This window comes from Sinohyriopsis cumingii, chromosome 12 (genome assembly GCF_028554795.1).
Source record: "Sinohyriopsis cumingii isolate HCF-2022 chromosome 12, ASM2855479v2, whole genome shotgun sequence".
In the NCBI taxonomy this organism is placed as follows: Eukaryota; Metazoa; Mollusca; class Bivalvia; order Unionida; family Unionidae; genus Sinohyriopsis; species Sinohyriopsis cumingii.
The window spans coordinates 12,383,090-12,407,087 of NC_142972.1; the positions used below are offsets into that span (position 1 = coordinate 12,383,090).

At 39.1% G+C, this 23,998-nt stretch overlaps 1 protein-coding gene across 1 annotated transcript in view; it reads left to right on the plus strand.

The window, feature by feature from the left end:
- The first annotated feature begins 8,837 nt into the window (after positions 1-8,837).
- The window catches only part of LOC149786015 (E3 ubiquitin-protein ligase rnf213-alpha-like), a 431,187-nt gene continuing 416,026 nt past the window's right edge, over positions 8,838-23,998 (plus strand). Inside the window, exons 1-4 of the mRNA XM_089978093.1 lie at positions 8,838-8,901; positions 9,231-9,339; positions 17,277-17,720; positions 18,299-20,010. Coding sequence (XP_089834219.1) covers positions 17,402-17,720; positions 18,299-20,010 — 2,031 coding nt within the window. The 5' untranslated portion in view covers positions 8,838-8,901; positions 9,231-9,339; positions 17,277-17,401. The remainder of the gene's footprint in view (positions 8,902-9,230; positions 9,340-17,276; positions 17,721-18,298; positions 20,011-23,998) is intronic.

Sequence of the window (23,998 nt, forward strand, 5' to 3'; positions counted from 1 at the left end):
TCCTCGGGAGTCGTAGGTTTCAAATCGACGAGTAAATAGGCGTGTGGAGTTTGAGTGGCATCGTCGTACGCCTGAGTCAGCCAAGGCGTTCCTAACTGTTTGGCTAAGACTTGCACTTGCGATTTATCTCGAGGGCTTTAAAACAAGACCACGTAATGCGCATTGAGACTGATGGTGCGATGGGCTTTACTTTGTTGAAACAAATTTTGGGTAATGTAAACGATACTGGCATTACGGTGATGCCCTTTGCGCGTGAACCACAGTTTAATTTCTTCTTCGTCTTCTCCTAACATGTCGTCGAAAATGACCAAATGGGTTAGACGGGAGTCAGAGACGATGCCGTCGTCTTCTTTAGGAATGCCTTCCACAAACACAATGGAATCGCCTTGACTTTCTCGCAAGAGGCTGTACGCCGATTGCCACTCTTTGTAACACCACACGATTCGTTGAGGGGGTCGATCGATCAAATGATGTTTATGTTCGAACAAACGTTTGACGAATTCGGTTTTGCCAGAACCGCTAGGTCCAGCAACGAGCATGTTAAAGGGATGGCGAAGATACAAAGCCTCCCAACTGGCACGATCTAAGTGTTCGTCGATGACTTTGACAGTAGAGGAAGAGGGAGCAGAGACAGCAGAGGTAGCGATGGTGTGAGAAATGTCACTTGTGACACGAAAAACAAACAAGACAAGAGTTTATATACTTTTTCAGAACACGTTTATTGAATGTTTCAAACATGAATACGAAAGACAAAAATGCATAAAAGCCAAAGGCTTAAGTACAAGAATAAAAGGCACATGATAACCATGAACGTGGAATAAACACAAGTGTCTGTACAACATGTTTTGGGTAAAGTTCTAACCAGTTCTATAGTAGGGGTAAGGTCACACAAGTGTCCTCCCGAAAGGGTCTTTCAGGCCTGTCCACGACAGTCCTGTCCTGGGTGACGGGTTCTTCTGGCACCGTCACTAACACAGGTTGAAAAGTAACTTTTGTCCTTGAATAACTCTCGTGCATACTGGGCCACCTCTTGTGTCCAAGCCTCAAAACCCTGGTCTCGGTGATGTCCAACATTTGACTCCTAACCAATCTGGTTTCTTCTTCGTCAACGACATGGTAAGTTACTTCAATGAACAATGAACTATCGATCTTGCCTAGGGTTCCTTTTTATATACAGACCAATACCGACGTGACCGTACGGTAAGGTGAAGTGATTGGGAAGTCGCACTCGCTTCTGGTATACAATTTGATAGACTTTTTCCAAGGGTCGACTGACGATGTGGTGAGTGGGTAAACGTACAATCTTGTTCGGTTGATAGGTGGTCACTTTAAAGTTTCCATCCTCTCCCGATTGCAAGGCTTCTTTCAATACCCCAAAGTTGACCACTCGACTGGTACGATGATTCAGAGTCAGTCCTTTCACTTTGCACGTCGTGTGCACTTCTCCTTGTTTGTCCCGGTATTCGTAGCCGTAATTTTTGGGACCACCACTGACGAAACTTAGAATCTTGTCGTCGGGATGCTCGTCTGTCCAGGCTCCTAAACGGTCTCCTTCGATGTCAGGGTGCTGTTGAATCGGGTGATGGATGTAAATGCAGCTGTCCGTGTCAAAGTACAGGACGCGTTCTTCTAACAGTTCTAAAGCTTGGTACAATTTTAAGCGAGCATGAGCTGTCACGTAAGCCGCAATGATCACATTTCCAAAAGGGTCGTCTTGTACAAAGTCCAGATCTTCTTCGTAATTGACCAAGATCAAATCCTCTCGAACGACGTCCACGTGTTTCATGTATTTGGTTTTGTCGTGAATCATCTGAAAGTAGCGGGAAGGTTCTGTCAAATATTCCGTCTTGGGTAAGCACGGTCGTTGTGCCATTTTACCCCACAAGCAATTTAACATCACTTTGGCAAACGATCGCCTGCCTTCGTTTTTTTCGATGTGGTCTAAAGAGATGCCTTCTTGTGCGTAGTATTTCTCTTTGAATTGTATTTGGTCTTCGGGAGTGTGACACCAGGAAGGATAGCCGCTGGCTTCTTGTTTCAGTTTCAAATAGGCATCCACGTAGTCGGCGAAAATGCCTTTCTGAGTAGGGTCACCCTTGTGGTACTGTTGTGTCTTGGGAAAGTGGCAAATTTCGTACACTTCTAACAGTTGGTATCCCATGTCCAGAGCTTTGAACAATTCCACGCTGACCCAGGTTCCCGTCAAGGCACGTTCTTCCTGGCTGTGATGGCAAGGTTGGTCCTGGTTGCACGTTTCGGCACAAGTACGGCACAAGGGAAACATCAGTTTGCCTTGACAATGGTGAGGTAAGACGGGATGGTATAGGTTCGTGGGAGGCAAAACTTTACACTTGATCAAGCCTTCGTATTGTCGAATGTTTTTCAGGTCGATGTGTTCCGTCAACAATTGCGGGTGCCCTACAGGAAAGCGACAATATTTGCACACGTAGGGATACAGCGAACACACGTCCAAGTATTTGATTTCTTCTCCTTTCTCTTCGTCGGCTTGGTACAGCAAACAGGTGGCATTGGTCCTTCCTCCGTACAAACTATCCCTCGGGTTCAGCGGGTCCATGAACTGGTAACTTTCCACGAGGCGTTTAAACTCGGGATCGGTTTTCAAGCGGTGATCGTATTCGTGTTCCCACATTTCCACCACTTGGTATCCTTGCTGTTCTAACTTTAGGCGTCGCTGACAAGTGTCCTGGTACAAGTCTTCCATGGTTCGTTGCAAAAACTGATTTTTAGTGTCACGGTCAGGGTAGCAGACGGGACATCCGTGAAATAAGCAACCGTTAAACTCGTACACGATCTTGGGGTTTTCTAAGTCCCAGCCATCGACCGAATACGTTCCAATGGCTTTTTCGCCTCCTCCGTTGCGGGCATGCTGAATCCATTTGTCTTCCTTGTCGCACAAGTAATGTAACCAACGTAGGGCTTTGACCGAATATTGACGCTTGACATAGTGGGTCGTTTGAGGACTGATGACAGCCACGGTGTTTTCAGGCATGAATCGTTGGCGGTACACTAAGGAACACGCTTTGGCAATGGTGCAAGCTTCTTTCAAAGGATCGACCCCTCCGTGTTCCATGAACAGTTCTCGAAATTTTCCACAGCAACGCCGTAAAATGTCCACGTCGGAACGACAATACTTTAACATTTCTTCCTGAAAGTCGAAGGGGTCAGAGGCATGAGCCTGGTACCAAGCGTAGAAAGCTTCTCGTTGTTCGGTACGCATGTTGTCGGGATCGTAATAGTGAGCCTCAGGCAAATGGGGTAGAACGGCATGTTGATTAGCTTCCGTATTGAAAAAGTGTGGAAAGTACCCTTTAGCCATTTCTGGCATTCCAAACGTTTTAGGCATTCGACTCAAAGGCATGGCCAAGTAACTCATCGAATCTTTAAACTGTACTTGTCCCACTTGCATGAAAATGATTTTGGCTCCGTTCAAAATCACTTTAGGACGTTCGGTGCCATGTTCCGTATAGTACCTCAAAAGAAACTGTCCATCGTATCCGGAGAAATTGTGAGCCATCACCGTGGCATGACGATGACAATCTCCGTAACGTTCGATGTCCTCTTGGCTCCACGTCTTGTCGATGGGGTCTAAGACCCATCGGGCAAAATCGGCTAACGTGTTCGGTCCCCGAAAGATTTTTTCACGTCCTCCTGGAATCTTGCTGCAGTGAGGGCAATGACTGAAGATAGGTTCTTGAATGCACTTCTCGCACGCTCGATGAGCCACGCAGAAATTAGGAATGTGAATGCCGGTCTCTTGCATGCATTCGAAATCGAAAAAGATGAAATTGCCTTTCTTCTTGTGACCGTCCTCTTTCTCTGGTGGGGGTTGGTATTTTTGCACGTAACATTGGTGTTCCAAGTCCACGATGTGGTGACAAATGTGACATTTTTTCTTTCCTGAACATACGTGTGCCTTGGTATTATTGGTACGTATGACTTGTTCACACGTAGAGCACAATCTCAGCAGTTGACAAGCGCATTTCTTCTGTGAACCTTGCGTCTTCAAATGTTGTTGGTAACAGGTAGGGCTGACAAACGTGCGCAGACAAATTGAACAAGGCACTGGTTCTTCGCTCAGACAGGGTGAAGAGGTCAAACATCCTGTGCATTTCGATCCGCAATGCTTGTGTTGCTCTCGATTGTTATAACCATGGTCACATTTCTCACAGTAATAACTGTATCCCAGGAATCCAGTGATAGTGGTAATCGTATCGAAATGGTCATCGTGATAATAGACATGAATGTATTTTCCGTCCTTAAAGTCTTGCCCTCGAAACAATAGAGGTCCGCGCACTTCTTGAGGGTGCACTTTCAAGGTGTATCGTGGAGCTAGGACATCTTGCAATTTTTGCATCTCAGGAATGCCGCAGGGTGTGTCTTTGGGCAGTCCGGCTTGTTGTAACAGGAGTTCTGCTTCATTTCGTTGTTTGGCTCGGTCGGAACGTTGAATAGTGTCCCAGGTTCTTTTCCATTCTACCGTGTCGTTCTTGTTGGCATAGGTTCGTCCCACCACGATGGCACGGGCTAAGCACATCTGGTCATGAGGGTTGTCAATTCGGACGAGACTCTTTTTGGTGTTGCGAAGGTCGTCCACCAATAACATCTTTTTGCGTCCTGTCCCTTGAGGAGGAGAGACGTGGGTCATGTCCAGTGTGGCTTTACCATCGGTGATGTCAAACTGATCATTAGATTGTTGTACGTGTTGAATCTTGTCCATGACTTTGGAAGCAGTCAATTCTGCAGGGGTGCTAAACTCGATCCAAACAGGGGATTTCAAACCGTCGTTTTGTATGGAAAGTCTCAAGCGATCGTCTTCTTTGGGTTGACATTGTCGCTTAAGTGCAGTGAGCAGAGAATCCCACACTCCGGTGATGAACCCTTCTGCTTTCTCTAACGGCACTTCGGACTTGAAATCTTTAAACTTCACCGTGTATTTGTAAGCCGTGGTTCTAAATTTTCTAGAGGAGCGCTTTTCCGTCTCTCGAATGGAATAGTATTTTTCAGGGTTGACTAAGGGTGGTAAACTTGGTTTAGAGGTTTCAAATTCTGGTTCACTCATGTCCTCTTCAAAATCACTGGCATGAATTTGTGCCAAGATTTCAGCCCTGGTACGAGGCAATAGATCACGTTTCTGCCTCTTACTTCTTTCTTCTTCTTTCTTCTCGAATGAATGGGATCGTTTCATCTTGAAAGCAAAAAGTCAAATGACTCAAGTTCAAACACCATAAGCTACTTTATAGTCATAGCAGACCAGCGTATATAAAAGGGTGTGTGTCCTGTCCTTTCACTATTCATTTCACTCTCAAGCCGAGCACAACGATGGAAGAGACTAACCAGATGGAACGTTTCGTCAGAGCTTTGCGAGGGGTCATTAGAAAATTCTCTTCAGACCAGCCTACGGACTACTCTCCTTCCTTTAGAGATAAAAGTCAAGATACTTGCTATATCTGTCAGAAGAAAGGGCATTGGTCTTCAGAGTGTCCAGACCGTGAAAAAAAGAACAAAAACAGGGACTAAAAAAGACAAAAGTCAAGATACCTGTTATTATTGTAAAGAAAAAGGACATTGGTCTCCAGATTGCCCAAAAAAGAAACAAGAGGAGTCAGAAGAAAAGAAGGATTCTTCAGAAGAAGAGAGGAATTCTTCAGAGGAAGAGAGGGATTCTTCTGAGGAAGAAAGAAGACAGGTGAAGAAAAAGAAACAGGAGAAAAAAAGAAGAAGGGAAGAAAGCGAGGAGGAAGAAGAGGAAAAGAGTGTGACGGTGAAGAAATTCAAAAAACAGAGAGACTAAACAAGGAGAAAAGAAGAAATCAATGTACTTTTTATTAAAGTGTTGAGTTGTGAATTGTGAATTGGATTGTAAAAAATGGAGAAAAGAATAAATGAATGATATAAGGTAAGAGTCTTTGAGTTTTGATTTTAAAATAAAAAGCTACACTCACGCACTCATACACAGACACGTACTATAAGGGTAAAATGGGTGGGGTTTATTTGTGAGTTATTGGCAAATTGAAATTGTATTTCTTTTCGAGAAATGTGGGTGGCCCTGAAAAGGGCCTTTTTTCTTTATGGTGCAGGGGTGAGTTTAAGCAATCAATTTTAACTGCCTTAAGCCTTTGCCACGGCCAAGGCCTACTTCTGGACTGCGTAATGATGATAATGATTGGGTTGAAATCACTAAGGGTGGTACGGTAGGCTTAGTCACAGGGTTGACGTGTTTAGCTCGGGAAGGTCGTATTCTCTTCGGTCGTGATAAAGAAGTCTGATACATTTGTTTCAGACTTCTTAACTCCGCTAAAATGTCCAACAGTACCGTGACCGTTTGATTTTCACCCTCTTGTTTCTTTGCTGCTACTTCTTCTTGCTGTTGTTTTTTTCTTACCTCTTCTTCTTGTTGCTGTTGCTGTAAGAGAAAAGCCTGTTCCGCTTCCTTTTGTCGTTGTATAAATTTCTCCAATTCTTCTTTCTGTCTCTGTCTAAAATTCTCCACTTGCGGTAATGAAGAAGGTAACGAAGGTTCCGGAACAAATTCTTGCGAGGAGAGAAAATCGACAAAATCCCAATTCACCTCTTCTGAAAGTAAGTCCGGGTTCCCTTGGGCGGTCTCCCCTGCTGGTGCACCCCATTGGATCGTTTTCTGAGTTTCCGTCATGTTGAATCACTGTCGCATAGATTGACTGCACACAAGCGCTAGCGAATCTATATAGACTACGTGACGTCACAGACTGCTCTCTTCGGATTGGATGCGGGCTGACTGAATTCTGTAACGCGTGTTCGGATTGGTGAATGAACTCAATCCGTTTCAATCCTTTCTGTCCCTATAAATAAGCGCAGTTCACTGCATTGATTCACCTATTGTAGGAGCCTCAACATGTGGACCGACGTTGAATCTTCAACCCTTGTGTCAACAATGATGTTCAGGACGGACATGCTCATGTATGTCCGATCCAAGTGGACCGTTGTCCACAGGACCAGCAGCAGCCTGTGGATAAGAAGAGTCTATATAGAGAGACAAGGTTGCCTCAAGAGGACTCTGATGTACGGCCCTGCTGTAAGACGAAGTTTGAGGACAAGAAGATGTCGCAAATGCCCTTTATGTTAAGGGCATATTAACATAAACCAAAGGCCCTTTTCAGGGCCAGCCATATTTCTCGAAAAGAGATAGTCTTTGAATTGCCTACCCCTTTTTTAAAAAATTTTTTTTAAAAAAAATCCCATGTTCCATTCCCCTTGTCCCTAAAGTAGCCCAAACTATTCCCCATGTTAAATTCCCCTTGTCCGTAGAGTGACCCACGATTTATCGCCATGTTAAATTCCCCTTGTCCGTAGAGTGACCCACGATTTATCGCCATGTTAAATTCCCCTTGTCCGTAGAGTGACCCACGATTTATCGCCATGTTAATTCCCCTTGTCCGTAATCTGACCCACGATTTTTCGCCATGTTAAATTTCCATTGTCCGTAATCTAACCCAGGGGGGTCTGTAATGCTAATTCCCATTGTCCGTAAAGTGCCCCCCTTAACTACTCTTGTGGGTCATGAGTGATTTTTAAAGCATTCATGAGGCCCTCAATATCGGAACAGAATATCAGATTAGTTTCCTTTCTGAAGAAAGGCTCCAATTGCTGGTGGCGCTTTCGATATGCAGTAATTGTGACATCTTCTTCTAGAAGATTCCATTGTTGGAGTCTTGATCCTAGCAATTCTGCCTTGTTCTTTGATAAGTCCAAATCACGAATCAGGTCATTTAGTTCTTCCTGTGTTATTCTGTGTGGGGTTGATGATGCACCACAGTGAAAATCTGGATCACTGCATGCTGATGGACCAGGAGAAAAACAGGTCGACTCACCTTTGTCTTCGTCAGATGAATCAAGAGAATATTCTGCTGGAGGTTTTGGAATAGGAAGTCCCTCACCATGTGGAACTGGTCTCAATGCAGACGGAATGTTTGGGTAGACTATTCTCGACTTCTTTCGCTTCGTTATTCCGCCGGAAAGAGGAGGAACCAAGCAGAAGTAACAGTCATTTAGGTGGTTGCTTGGCTCTCTCCACACCATTGGGACTGCAAACGGCATTGATGACCTTTTGCAATTCAACCACTGTGAAAGCTGTGTTGTACATGTAGCACAGCATATATGCGGAGCCCAAGGCTTGTCTTGGTCACCAACCTTGCATCCGAAGTAAAGATGATATGCCTTCTTCACTTGAGAATTGATACTTTTCTTCTGGTTGGCAAATGTCACTTCCCCACAAATATAGCAAAAATTGTCCGCGGTATTAACACACTTTCGAGGCATTACTGTTCTTTATTGTACGTAAATGGATAAAATAATAAGTTTTATGTAACAGTAGCTTGAACTGTCTCGCACAACGTCTAAAATATTTTAAATGCTGAACCCATCTGATTGGGCTTTATATAGTACACTGCTTACGTCAGCTTCAGCAGCCGCCTGGCATTAGTATAATAGGCCTACACATGTATAGTACACTGCTGACGTCAACTTACTTCAGCAGCCGCATGGCATTAGTATTGCACTGCATCAGAAAATGATGCAATCAACTGTGGATGATGTGAGCATGATGGTATTATGCAATGTTACATCATTATTCCGGATGTTGCTGCAGTCCTACTGGAGAAATTTACACAGTGAAACATAGAAAATGAGGTATATGAATATCTTCAAAACGAGAGCCAATACAAATTTTTCACGGTTATATTCGTGTTCGGCACACCAAAATACTACAGATTAGGGCCTTTTCAAGTCAGTAATGATTTCACTGTTGACCAGTGTAGTGTGTGGAACTTACCTCCCTTGAAATCAGTGGTTTCACTTTCGACTTCAAGGAATCCGTTCAGAAGTTGATTTTGAACAACAGGCATAGTAAGTGAAATTATGTAGACAGTCATGCATTATTGCTTCATCTATATCGTTTTACTGTTGTGAAATTTTAGCCATGTATAAATGGACACCACATTTACTAGGATGACCTTAAATGACCATAAATTATCTGAATGGAAAGTTTGAAGCATTTATATTTATGGCGACGGGTCGACAGGTCGATTGCGATTGTTGTTTGTATTAATTTTGGTCGTATCATGTCTGATAAATTACTTGTATATAATCGCATGTCAATATTGAAATGACTACATTATGAAAGCTGTCATTATCTTTCATTAAGTGCTTTTTCACGATGTTTTTCTCTTCGTCAGATCGCACCCATAGTCTGGCAATGACATTGTTATAGTCGACCCAATGGAAATTCCACGGACTTCATACCTGCCATATTCCCAGTGTTACGGGATTTTGTGGACATAAAAAGTGAGCTTGTGGTCCCATGAGGGGTTAATTGCGCGTGACCTAAAACGTGACGGTCAATTGGGAATAATTATTATTTTAATTAACGCTACATAAAATTATTGGAAATTCAAAAACAGATACTATTTTCTTTTCTTAACGAGTTAAAGAAAATAATATCTGTTTTCTTTGAAGTATTTACTATACTTGCAAACCAAAATTAGTTGGTAGAATTATTTAAATAAACACGACTACACAGAAATTATATCGACTGTGGGTCAAGCTAGACTTGAATTTTAGGGAGAAGTGACTTCTCCTTTTATTATTATATCTTCTGTTTCTCAGTATGCATTTAATATCAGGTTTTAGCAATATTTTATTTTCAAGTTAAAAATGTGTTATATGTTTATTATGAACACATTTGGTGTGTGTTTAAAATTATTTACACACACACACACACACACGGATTATATTCATACCCACTGTATTCATACTTGTATTCATATGTGTATGTTAGGATTGAGATACATGCAGTGTAATTTGGGCATATGACTTTAAAAGACCACAGCAGAAACTATACATTGTAATTAAATTTAACTGATAGGAGTATTGAGACTAGAGTCATGTAATTGCAAGTTAGTAAAATGTTTAATAAACTACCACTTAATTTTTTTTAAATTTTATTTTCTGAAAGTTTTGTATAAAATTAAAGTAAAAAATATTTCTAAACTACTTTGAAACAGTCCCTGTAATATGTATGTAGGAGCAAATGCACATGTGACATCGTATCATACTGTTCGTCATAATTTCATTGTTGCAGATTTAACCATTACTTTAACTATTCTGAAATATTAAAGTTAATGTATGACTGAACTAGACCCTTCTTTCCACTGAATCGACACAACCTAGAATATGTATTGTGCCATGTGAGTGCATCTATGTTTAGAAAGAGCGATTTTTCTAATATGACCACTCAATTTCTAGCTTTGTTACAGCAATCCATTGATTGGACTGAAAGTTGATTGTTTTATTATTTGTCTACATACTGGTTGTAATGACATTGACATTGGTTAAACAGTATTTGCTTCACTATCTTGTTTGTATTTTCCCAAAAATGAATGATGTTAAAAGAACAGCTTTGATGTTACAGCATTTTTTCAAATTCCACAACATTCTAAGCATTGCCCCATATGTTTCTGACCTACATGGTTAATTAATTTGGCTAAATCTTCTATCACTTAATATTTAGATTTTGTTTTCATTGAATTATATATTTTCCTTTATCTTTTTGCCAATTTTTTATGAAAACAGACAGTCTTGGTATTTCATAAACACAGCAATGTCCACCAATAGGTTCACTTAAGGTTTCCAACTGTTCTTGTAAAGAAAATAGCAGTCAAACACTAGAGTTAAAAATCTTCATTTTTTAAAAAGAAATTAAATTAGTGCTCTTCATAGATTATATTTTTAAAAAACAACTTATTATTTTCATATTGATGTTTAAATTTAGAAACAAGTTGGTATATTTTTCATCAAATAGTACAGTAGGCATAACTTCATGAACTCAAGCTGTGATATCTTGCTTTGGAAAGGGTTAACACATGTCTGTAACCATATAGTTGCCTGGTGGTTAGAGTGTCTGCCTGGGATGCAGGAGGTCACAGGTTAGAATCCCAGCCAGTTATAAAACTAGTACTAACAGCTGCCTCGCTAGGCGATCAGCATTAAAAGGTTAGTGTTAGGACTGGCCAACCTGGTGTCAGAATAATGTGACTGGGTGGGACATCATTCTACATGTATATAGCATTATTCCCCAGTGCTAGACATCAGTATCAACTGCCACACTGTAGACATTGTAGTGATATGACTGAAATATTGTTAAAGATACATTAAAAATCCAAATCACACACACACACACACACACACACACACACACACACACACACACACACACACACAAACACACACACACACCCACACACACACATGCCTGTGAATATACAAGAGTTTGTTTATTGGCGTAATTGGTATCAACAGTGCATAAATACATTTTTTTCTTGGGCTACAACACAATACTGTCAGAACTTCCTGCCTACAGTGAGGGAGCATCTCAAAAGTAATAAACTACTGTCATTTTATGTTTAAAAAATGTACAGGATGAAGTCACTTTTGCTTTCCTAACAGAAGAAGGCGAAGTTTACATTTGTTAGGTGACTCAGTCACCCACTTTGCCTGGTAGAATGACCCCTGTATATACCAAGTGTTTGTCTTTAAAAACCATTAGATAGTGGAATATTTTCTTAATTATATGCAGTCTTTTTTGCTTTCAGTAATTGGCTTGATGGTAATATAAATATCATTTGTGTTTATCTTGGCACTTATTTGGGATTGATTGTTTAAACTTCATTTATGATCTTGTTGATTTTATTCAGCATAGAAAATGATCTTTTTGCATCAGCAATGCTGTAAGTGAGTTTAAAATATCCTTGATGGTGTTGCTATCTTTTCAAAATTTGTACACTCCAGAATGACTTAAATATGTGTGGTTTCTGCAAAAAATTAATTGCTCCCCTTGCTGCTGCACATAACAAAATCAGATTCCTGCCATGAGTTAGGAGACTTTACTGGGCTTTGCTTGTTTTGCAGCTGTCTTATTGTAAATTGCATCAGCATTTTAACATTGAAACCAACTTGTACGCTATTCCAACTACTGAAATAATCATGTTTTGGTTCTATGGAGTAAATTCTGACTTCAAAGAAACACTGCTGCTAGTCACCTCTTAAACATTATCATTCAAGGCAGTGAGATATAGTAACTTTTGTTGGTCAACACATATATCTATGATTGTATCAAACTCAAATTAGTTAGGTTGTTCCACTTAGAATACTTGACCTATGCAAATTAGCATAATCCAACAGCAGTGTTCATAGGACTAGACAAGGTATCATCCTTACTACTTTCATCCAGCTAAGAAAAGCTGGATACCACAAAACATTTTGTATTGTGGTATACTGTTGCATTTTAGAACATACTGAAATATGTACCATGGTATACTGCAGTTACATTAAGGACCAACAAGTTGTTGCTCTGGGACAGGGGCCTTTCATTTTTTTAAAAATTTCTGTGAATAGCTGGAAAAAACATCTTGCTTTGATTTATAGAAAAATGACAGACATTATAACCATTATATTATTTGAAAGAAACAAATTAATGATCTTGAGATAAAAGAAAATCAAATATCTTGACTCAGAAGATGAATTTGCTATGTGTATATAAATTAAGTTGTGATCTAAAAACTGTAACTAAAGTGAGATAATTAAGATTACAATACAGGTGATACCCAGTGAAAAATATTGCAATGACATTCAAAAACTTGCTGATTCAAATAGGAAGTGTTGATGCAGAAGCCAGTAATTTTACTAGCTCACGATATAATTGGCAGGGAAACTTTGAAGGATGACAGCAACTGGGCAAGATATTTATCAGAGAGGGCCAGTAAACAAAACACACACAACAAATGAGAAAATATTTGGTGGACTTCAGCATGATGCAGATTTCAAACAGAAAACAACTGCTATCCTGAAAATGTTAGGATGATTCAGAGACTTACAAAGGAATAAATATCCATAACACATTAACTTACAGTAGTAAACAACTAAAAGATTAAATTCTTTTAATGCAATTTATTTTCAAAATTGTACATTTGTCCTGAATACTGTTCACAACATCCCACTTGGTCACACCATTATCACGCGTCAAACATGACTAAAGGATCATTGATACAATTCAATTTGTAACAGTAGAAGTTAGTTAGTGACAGATGCAGCTGTTTGATAAAAAGCAGTAATATTTTTTTGACTTATTTTGTCATGAAAGTTTAAAACAAACTACTGATATCAATAAATTCATAATAAGATCATTTGGGAATTTCAATAAATTCTTTACTGATGGAAACTACTGAGGTACTGCAATTTGGGTGGGAAAATGCCACCCCCCCCGCCCCAAGCTTGGACAGTGTGTAACACTGCTGAGCAATGTCATACAGTCCGATGCATCGAAATGTTTATTCTTTCCCATAAATTAACCACTAGGAATACAGATTTGTAATTTTAAAAGATTGTTTGTATATTATTATAAACATTATTATAAATTTTTTGCTCAAAAGCAAGAATTGAAGAAAGATTTTGTTATTTTGCTTGTATGAATCACAAACATCTTTTCTCATCTAAGGGCCCCCAAAGAGGCCAAAGAAGATCCCTGTGAATGTTACCATATGCCATTTTGTAACTTTCAGAAGTTTATGAAAAGGCAATCCCCAGGTAGGGCACAGAGTACCCTAGAAAAGCAGTCCTGACATTGTAATTTTTGTATATTTTTTCAACGCCTCCATCCCTTTGCAGAGTAGGGCCCCAAAATCATTTCATACTTGCAAATGGTTAATACATGGGTAGTTTGACGAATTTCCACCAAGCTTTTTAGGAGACATGGTTATGGACAGATGAAGGATAGCACAATATATATGATTCCACTTATTGTGGTTTGGAATATAAATGTCACCCAGGTGACAAGATTTGGGGCAGAACACATGCAGCCATAGGCTACTGACCTTATTCAGTGCTACCATCTTCTTGATTAAAAATCACTGCATTGTTGTAATTCTTTACATAAAAATGTGTTTATTTGATTTGTTAATTCACATGTAACATTTGTTGGAATAGTGTTCTTAAATAATGAATCATATGGACATTTTTATTCATGAAATTTAGTAAAACACAAAGAATATTGGTGTTTTAAACAGGTGAAATATGAAACTGAATGTATGTTTTCAACTTGAGAAATATATTGACATTAGAAAGGAGCACTTGTTGATATATTGAAAAATAAATGTAAGATTATCATAATGTTATGTTGCCAGATACAAGATATCAGTCTGACCAAACTTTGGTGTGAAGAGTTTTCTAATAATGAAATGGATGGGATTAAATATAGCTGTGTATTTCTGTATATTACCTGCCATGAAACTTTACACATACATTGATCCTAAGGTCACATTAATCTTAGATGAAATTAGTATTGCTTGGACATTAGTATGGCCAGTGCAGCGGGCACCTACAGAATCTTGTTGCCATTACTTCTTTTTTGAACAGTCGATTGAACAAGGGATTTCACTAAAAGTATTCTTAACTTGTTCAGTTGGTCCCAAATGAAAATGATGCTGATCTTCTGACCTTGTGCACTGGTGCTATCTTGAAAATCTTGTTATTAATACTCCTCAGCATGAGGATTTTTTTAAACGAAACATTTTATCACCATCACCACTAAGTAGCACTTCTGCCATCTGGCAATTTACTATTTGCTTTTGGATTATCCATACACTGACCAGCTCAATATGTATGTATGTTAAGAGTCTAACAAAATGGTTCCAAAGACTTGGCCCCTCTACATATTTTGTTGTGATGACTTCCTAAAGTCAGCCTAATAATTTTGTCTTGATTATGATTTGAACTAAGTAAACTTCATCGTAAAAATGTCTGAACATGTGCTTTTGCAAAATGTGAAATTGCTGATGCTCATTGTAGCACATCCATTGTCAAATCTTCAGTTTCAGAGTGCCTAGGTTTTGCTCATTGTAAAGCCTTTCAGTTTGAGAGGTCGGTAAATATAGCATGTAGTCTGCAATCCCAAAATGGCTAAATGGAATCGATTGGTTCTGAAAAACATTGGAACTTATGATGTTTGGTCAAGTTGATCCTAAATGAAAATGATGCCAGTATGGCCACCATGGCAGCCATCTTGAAAATCTTGTTGCTACTCCTGATGAAATGGAAAGTCAAAATGATTTATGGTATCACTGAAAGACTTCTTATGTCTAATTGGTGCTACCTGTAAGGGAAGCCAGTTTGATATCCAGCATGGCTGACATTTTGATCCTCTTGAAAATCTTGTTATTGTAATTGAATAGATGGTCATATCAATGTGTGGTTTTCACTAAAAAAACTTCATGCTTTTTAGTTGGTCCTCACTGAAAATGGTACAGGTCTATCATCCATTGTGGCTGCAGTGGTGGACATCTTGAAACATGTGTTATTGCTATTTGTTCTGAGTGGACATATCAACATGGAATTTATAACAGAAGAATTTTTTGTAATGTCTAGTTGCTCCTAAATGAAAATGATGCTAATATAACATCCAATATGGCCACCATGGTGTCCATTTTGAACTTGTTATCTCTGCTTTACACTATTGTTACCAGCTTGAAAATGTTTTTTTTCACAACTTCTCAGAACTGGATAGTCATATAGACATGGGGTTTTCACTAAAAGACATCTTATGATATATAGTTGGTTTTAAATAGCAATGACAATGATTGGTAGTGGCCATCTTTAAATCTTGTTATCACAACTTCTCTTGAAGAGATGATCATATCAACATGGGGTTTTCACTAAATAATTTGTCACTACTTGTTTGAAAGAAAATGATGCCAGTTTAACTGATGCTCTTAATAACATGAGTTTTGCACTAAAATGCTTTACATTTAGCGATTTGTAGCTGGTTTTGAATGAAAATGGAATTCATTTGACTTCTAGCATAGTATATGTACCCAAGTGCAGCTATTTTGATAATTTTTGTGATGTTTTCTAGATGTGAGAGATAGGTAACTTTTCACTTTATCCAGTATATGGTGCAGAACCTGATGTGGCTTTTGCACTTGCAGGAGTTGTGTGGTTCTTGCTTTTGTAAGCCCCCGGAGTTGTACTGTACTTTAGGACATTCTTTTGTCATCAGCAGCAGAGTGAAAATCCATGTGGAACTGGAACTACTTGTGATCTAAATAAGGCTTGCTACTAGTTTAGTACTTATTCATAGAGAGCAGTTTATGATATGAAATTGATGCTAGTGATGTGGTGTCAAATGTTGGTCATGCGTTATAGTCTTGTGCATTGATTCCTCTGATACACCTGCTTCCCAGAGCATGGTATTTTCTTGGCAGTTTTAGCATTTTATATATTTAGTTTTATATCAATATATTTGTTGCAATTATTGCCTAATCATTTGGGTGTAGATTGCATCAGGGAAAGGATCATTGTGTGGTTTATTGCATACAAACTTATACGTACCTATCCCAGGCAACAATTTGGGTAATGAATCTCTGCACTTCACGCATGTTTTCTTTTCTCCTCTTGCATGAATGATGGCATTGACAATAACGCTTAATGCAATATTAAATGGTTTTGAATGATAATGGTACAAATCTGACTACTTTGATATCTGCACTTTTGTGATGGAGTTTTGAAAAGCAGATGTAATTAACCTTGGAGTTGGTTGCATTTTTGTACTTAGCTGACCTTATAAACATAGTGACTTGTACAAGAACCAGGGCTTGAAAATAGTAAGAGTTTGAGGACTGGAACAAGGTAATTTTTAAAATGAACCTGCCAATATTTCAATCTGTTGTCTGTCAATCCAGACAGTTTGAAAAATGTTTTGGCACTAATGTATCCCTAAACCAGAAATTTATGGCTAAGACTTTCAGAGTTCCCATAAATTGATCACTTTTCAGCAGCTCATACAATATATGAATGAATGAATGGTACAAGATTTCTAAAATAGAGCACTTGAACATGTATTATAGGATTATAATAAATGAGCAACCAGTCTTTTCACATTGTTAACTCATGTAAAGAATACTGAATTGAATTGTCTTATTTATTCTAACTTAATTGGAGCTATGCCTCAACAGAGGTTGAATATGACATTTCTAATTGCAATATTGTTCTCTATACATTAAAACAGGTTTACCTTTTAATTTTCATTTACACAGCAATAGTCCTCAGATTTTACATTGCTTCTGAATGGGTTACTAGGTCCCACTTCAGGGTAAAGTCCTGACATCAGTAATTACTTTGATATGACATTGATATTGGTTGTGTAATAATTTCCATGTTTCCTTTTCTTCCAGTGCATCCAGTCCAGCTAGCAGAATAGAGAGCTACTTCCTGAGACTTGCCATATGATATGTATGGATAAATAAACTTAACATGCAGACACTACCTAACTCTTAGTAATTAGGATGCACATGCACAAATGATGCATTGTACTCAGTGTGGCACACAAGTGGGAGCAGATGCTTGTTTCTGTTTCCAATGTGGAAATAAATTGACAGCAAGGAAAAGCATCATTTTGTGCCATGGAAATAAAGATGGAGTTCCATGCAGGGCAGAAATTGAAAAGAAATTCAATTTCTGTATGAAATGTGGTACCAAAGTGGATCCACAGTGGTTTGTCAGTCATGTGGTTACATGCTGCAGCCAAAGGATTGATGGATCTGTGTGTGGGAATGTTCTTCATGAGGAGGACGAGTTTTGCACTGTATGTGGAACTCACAGGCCCATTGAACAGACAGGTAATCTATGTAATCTTTCACTAGCCATCAGTGTATCTATTTATTGGTCTCTTCATCCTTTCAACCCATTCAGCCATACTTATTCCAGTCATCTGTTTACCCATTGTCATACACACATGTGTGATCAGTTAATTCTGTTATCACCCCATTCATCACACATGGGTTTCCAATGATGGTGTCTGCCAGGGTTTTTTCTGTTGGTGATTTTGAGAAGTGATTTTTTGGTCTAAAATAGCAAAATGTCTCTTTTACTAAAAAAATATTATTTTAACTGGAATGGGGATGAGAGTGCCAGCCTAAACCCAAAACCTCAAATATGGGGCTTAGTATTCCTTACCAGGACATCTTAGAGATCTAAGGTGGCCAAATGGTCTAAGAAGGCTTGCCATTGTAGCTTCTTGTGGGTCATTGGTTCTATCTGGTTTGTTCCACCACCAAAATATACTGGATGCTAGGTATAACCTATCATGTGCTGAAAAATGGTTCTCATTTCTTGCTGACCCTTCAGAAACTTGGGATAATGACTTACGTAGCCCAATATACCATCTTATTTAATGTGCAAATCATTAATTTTTTAGATCCTCCGATAAAGAGCAAGACTGACAACCATGTGGCAGTGACTGACTTGAAGACAGAACAGCCTCAGATGGCCTTTGGATATGATGCATCACTGATCTTTGGAGAACATTCACCTTTCAAATTTGACACCTTTCTTCAGATCTCCAAAACTCAGAGTGATTACAGTGATGAGAATATTGAGGTAGAATCATCTGAAGTCAATGACTTGCATGAAGAAAATCCCGCTTACACAAAAAAAGTATCAGCGGAGGAAGACAGAAGCAGAATAGAGGATCAGAAAGAAGAAATGTTAATCAAAGACATGACACCTGAGGCAAATATGAGACTAGATAAAACAGTTGGAGTTGAGGGACTAGCAAATAAAATTTCAGTCGAGAAATGTGAAAGAACACAAGTATTGCATGACCAGATTAGAGATAGAAAGGGGGAATTGACAGATGCTCAAGAGGAAATGCCTTCACAAAAGCAAGAGATGTTACAAAAAGGTTTGGCTGTAACAGAAGTTGCAGGAAAACTCAACTTAAAAGAACCAACAGAAGAACCTGAAACATTGAAAAGACGGCCACCAGAAGAAGAGAAAACACAAGAAACACACTTGATGGAAAGGAAAGTTGAAGAAATACAAGTAGAAGGGAAAATCCAGACATCATCATCACTTCAGATAAAGCAAACAACAAAAGAAGTTGAGGACTCAGCTGAGAAAATAACAAATGAGGAAGGAATCGAAGGAACAGATATAGCAAATAATCTAGAAGTTGAGGAAACAGTTGAAATAAAAACAGATAAGGAAGAAATGGAAGGAACAGATCCAGCAGGTAATCTACAATACTTGAAAGAAAAGGATGAAGAAGATAAAAGAGAAGAGGTAGAACAAAGTAGAGATTATACAGATGAGGATGATGGAAAAGAGCTTGACTTAAGAGAACTAACAAAAGAATCTAAAACATCTGGAGTGTTCCCAGAAGAAGGGAAACCACAAGAAACACAATTGATGGAAAGGAAAGTTGAAATACATATAGAAAGGAACAACCAGACAGCATCTTCACTTCAAACAGAGCCAGCAACAAAAGAAGTTGAGGAAACAGCCGAGGAAAAAACAAATGAGGTGGGAGTCAAAGAAAGCACTGCAGCAGATAATCTAGAAGACCTGAAAGAGAAGGATCAAGAAGATGAAAAAGAAGAAGTAGAACAAAGTGGAGTAGGTGCAGATGAGCATGATGAAAACAAACTTGACTCAAGAGAACCAACAGAAGCATCTAAAATATCAGTAGGAGAGTTACCAGAAGAAGAGAAACCACAAGAAACACAAATAATGGAAAGGAAAGTTGAAGAAACACAAGCAGATGGGAAAATCCAGACAGTATCATCACTTCAGACAAAGCAAACAACAAGTGAACTTGAGGAAACAGTTGAGAAAAAAACAAAGGAATTAATCAAAGGAACAGATGCACCAGATAATTTAGAAGACCCGATGGAGAGGGATGAAGAAGATGAAAAAGAAGTAGAACAAAGTGGAGATGATACTGATGAGGATGAAGAAAAAGCTGATAGTACACACATGCAGAATAATCAAGTTAAACATATATCTGAAAGCAAAATGAAGCATGAAAGAAAGAGAGATAACTGTGCAAGAACTAAGAAAACTGAGGCATCTCCTGCTAGACAACAGGAACAGCAGAAAGGCATGAAAACAGAAAGTTCATCAAAACAGGTACTTGTAAAGTTAATTTTAATGATGCAGCTGATTCAGGTTTCTCACTGGGCTGTTTCATTCCAGAAATGGATATAGTAGGGTCCAGTGGCCCCTACCATATGAAAAAGTGGAGTCAGCTAGAAAGGAATATGGGTTGCATATATTGTTATCTATTTAATATTTATTCAAGAAATTTGAAGAAATATCACTATTACAAATACTCATATCTTGGATTTATTAATGTTTGCAGTAAATATTAATTTCTCCAGCATTACATTGTTTTAATTAGTTGTTGTATAATCAGTGAAACTATAGTATGTTTATCAATTTTATTTATTTTCACAGTTTAGGACAAAAATGTTTGGTGGACAAGGAGGTTGTAGCAAACCTTGCTATAGTCTAACTCGGCAATGGCTGATTCAAAGTAAATAATGCTGGAAAAGTTAATATTTATTGCAGAAATCAATAAATCCAATATCCAAGCACCTGTGATCCAGGGCCGGCCTTAGGCAGATTGGACTGATTTGGCCCAATTGGGCCCTGTGCTCACAGGGGCCCCACATGTTAGTAATTTTTAAGATATATCTAAAGAGAGAATTTCAAAGTAATTTTAAAGTGAATGAAGAAAAATTTAAGTTAAATATCATATAAAACTTGTTTAAAAGTTTATTTCCAAATGCCGTACTCACAGGGGGCCCCATGCGTTACGAGCAGGGGGCAGTGCCAAAATGATCCGAATTGGGTCCCGTGTTTGCTATGGCCATTACTGCTGTGATCATTATCAGTCTCCCCTGTTGTGAGTCGTCAATGTTGAGATTTGAATTCCTTGTGCTTGATCAACCGTTCCCCACTGGAATTTATTTTGGATACTCGAGTCAACATTATTTCTTCCATGTACTTTGCTTTGGAAAAAAATGCAGCAGTGCTTTTAGTGAATATTACGTTGTCTTACAGTTTCTATCACTATGCTCTTAAAGGGTGCCCAATCTGATCAAAATTAGTAAGATTCTTCCATCGGCCAAAGAAAATGATCAGTTTATGTTTTTTGGAAATGGGTACACCCTGTTCAGAAAACTTGCATAGGATGCACTTGATTCAGTTAGTTGTAATGATCTTTCATTATTATTTTCTTGGGTCTTTTTTAATGCACCCTGTATGTAAAATAGAGAGAATTTTCTTGTGCCAAATATAAAAAAATAAGAGTGACTGGCACAAGGGTACACAGCCTAAATGGAACACTGACAGGATTTTGATAGTTGGAATTCACTCCTTTCTTGAAGAAAGTTGGCAATTCCAGCCCTAAAAATAGAAGTCATACTAACCAGACCTTTTCCTCCTTGCAATAATTCAAGGTAATTTTGTGTCACCGATATAAATGTTATCAGACTGCTGGTAATGATCATTTGTTGTGAAATACTTAGTGTTATTATGAAAGAATTAAAATCTAAGGCAATTGAAGACAGTGTTTAATTTTTGCAAGATTAAAGTTAGCCCTTTCAGTTGCCCCTAGTTTCAGAGTTTTTAATGGATGACTGTACAACTTGGTAAAAACGGGGTAAATATTATGGTCATGATATAACCGATATATAATAAGAGAATTAGTTGAATCTTTTTAGCAGTGGCTGCATATACAGACCTAATTCCAACTTCACCTTCTCAAGTAGTAAAGATGCTTTGGGCGGGGGGGGGGGGGTCCCATTATTGATCAACAGCAGGTGAATTCAGCTCAGATACTATCTCACTCGAGGTATTGGTTTTAGGGATCCACTATTTCTTAACCTGTCTTAGCATCATGAGCTTAGCACTGATAGGGAGAGTAAGATGGCCCTGTTCCATCAGGATAGGACTCTGCCATTAGAATTAGATTGCATGAAGTCAGCACTGAAGTAGATCTTGCGTTTAATGTTGAATGATTGGTGTGTGTGTGATTTGGATTTTTAACGTAGCTTTAACAATCTTTCAGTTATATTGCTATGATGTCTGCAGTTTGGCAGTTTATAGTGAATATCTAGCACTGAGGCATCATGCCACAGACATGTAGCATGATGTCCCATACACCCAGCCACATTATCCTGACACCAGGCTGACCAATCCTAACACTAACTTCTTAATGCCGAGCACCAAGTGAGGCAACTGTTAGTAACATTTTCATAAGTCTTTGGTGTGACTCGGCTGGGGTTCTAACCTGTGACCTCCCACATCCGAGGCAGTGCTCTCACCACTAGGCCACTGGAGTGGTTTGAATGATTGGACCATATATGTTGATCTAATATCTTGTATGCCATCCTGACGTCGTGAGCACTGGCATGCATTGAGACCAGTGTACTCATTATAGTGCAACAGTGCACCCATCTTGTTGGATGTCCAGTTTAGTGTTACAGTATCCAGTTGATGTGGACTTGTCTCAACCAAAGGACATGAATGAATATATAACCTATACCAAGCCAAGTAGACCTGGTAGTTCTACAGTCCTGTCTCATTCTCATATCATCAAAAACCAACATTTTACTGCTCCAGGATAGCCTGTCACGTCTAACTTTTATGGTCATGGTTATGGAGATATTTCAGTACAGGATTCCTAAAATCAGCAAGCAGTGCCAGCAATATCTCAAATTTCACAAGAGGTATCAAGATAACTGCACTCTTCAGAAGATGATGAATCATATACTCACAAGAACTTTCGTCTTTGCTTGATCTAACTTTGACAGGAAAAAGGACTCTGCCTTCTAGAGGTGTTACCACCAGACTTTTGGGCCCCGTGTGGCTGAGTGGTCTAAAGCGCTCTCCATTATGGATCACTGCCATCTCACTTCTGTCTGCGTGGGTTTGAGTCTCGGATTCGGCCAATTTGGGTATGTGAGAAACTTGCCAGTAGCTTCTTGTGGGTCGGTGGTTCTTTCTGGGGTTTTCCCGGGTTCTTCCTCCACCATTAATACTGGTCACCATGTATAGCCTATTGTGTGCTGAAAAATGGCGTTAAACCCCACAACAACAACAACAACAACAACCACCAGACTTTTGTCCACCTCCTTCTTTTCTGTCAGCAGTTTTGTTCAGAGTTGCCCAGGTTCTCATCCACTGACCAATTATCCAAGAAAGACCAAACTCAGTTCAAACAGTTAAAAAAGTTTGATCAAGTGGCTGAATTACTACATTGCCTAGAAAGGCAACTACATTATCCAAGTGTCCATAGACCAGCATCAGTATAGTCTACTATAAGACACATGCTGGTGTTTCACACACAAGTCCCAGCCATCAACATAGTAGACATGAGAATGTTGACATTTGCTTGCCTGCTGTTATAACTACTGGTTACATGTGGGACTATGTTTCATGAATGGTGCATCTATTGAACAGGGTAGCACTACACATGCAGGTCAGTTTTATGACAGAGGCTGTTAAATTTACAGCTTATCGAAATAGACTATTGATTTCTACTATCACCTTTCTAAAAGGGCACCACAAGGTCATGCTTAGATCACAGCTCTCCACATACTATTTAATGGATATATAGATAAAGTATGCAAACAGGACAAGAAGGAGACAAATCTGATTCAGGTCCAGTGTCAGAGGCCTCAGTAATCATTTCAGAACAGGATCAGAGGAACAGATAGCAACCCTTATGAAATGCCAAATGGGGAAACAGTCCTGCAGACCCTATGCGTGTTCAAGTCATGGTTTTTTAGAATCAGTGTGGTCAGGAAGCTGGATCATTTTCACCCTAGTTTCTCTCCACACCATCAGATATAGATTGTTCACAGCCAATAATGAATCTGGTTTAAGCTTCAGATATGCCAAAGAAGACTGCTTGATGATCCAATATCACATATTCTGTCCCCGCATCAGAACATGCAGACACTCACAAGGAAGAGACATCCAGTATAGTGGCATAATGGTCTTGGGTCACTAGACTGGCTAGTTTAGGGCCATTGTTCTTAGTTACTATTATGTAACCACAGGCATGCTTATGGAAGAAACATCCATGATAGTGCCATGATGGCCCTAT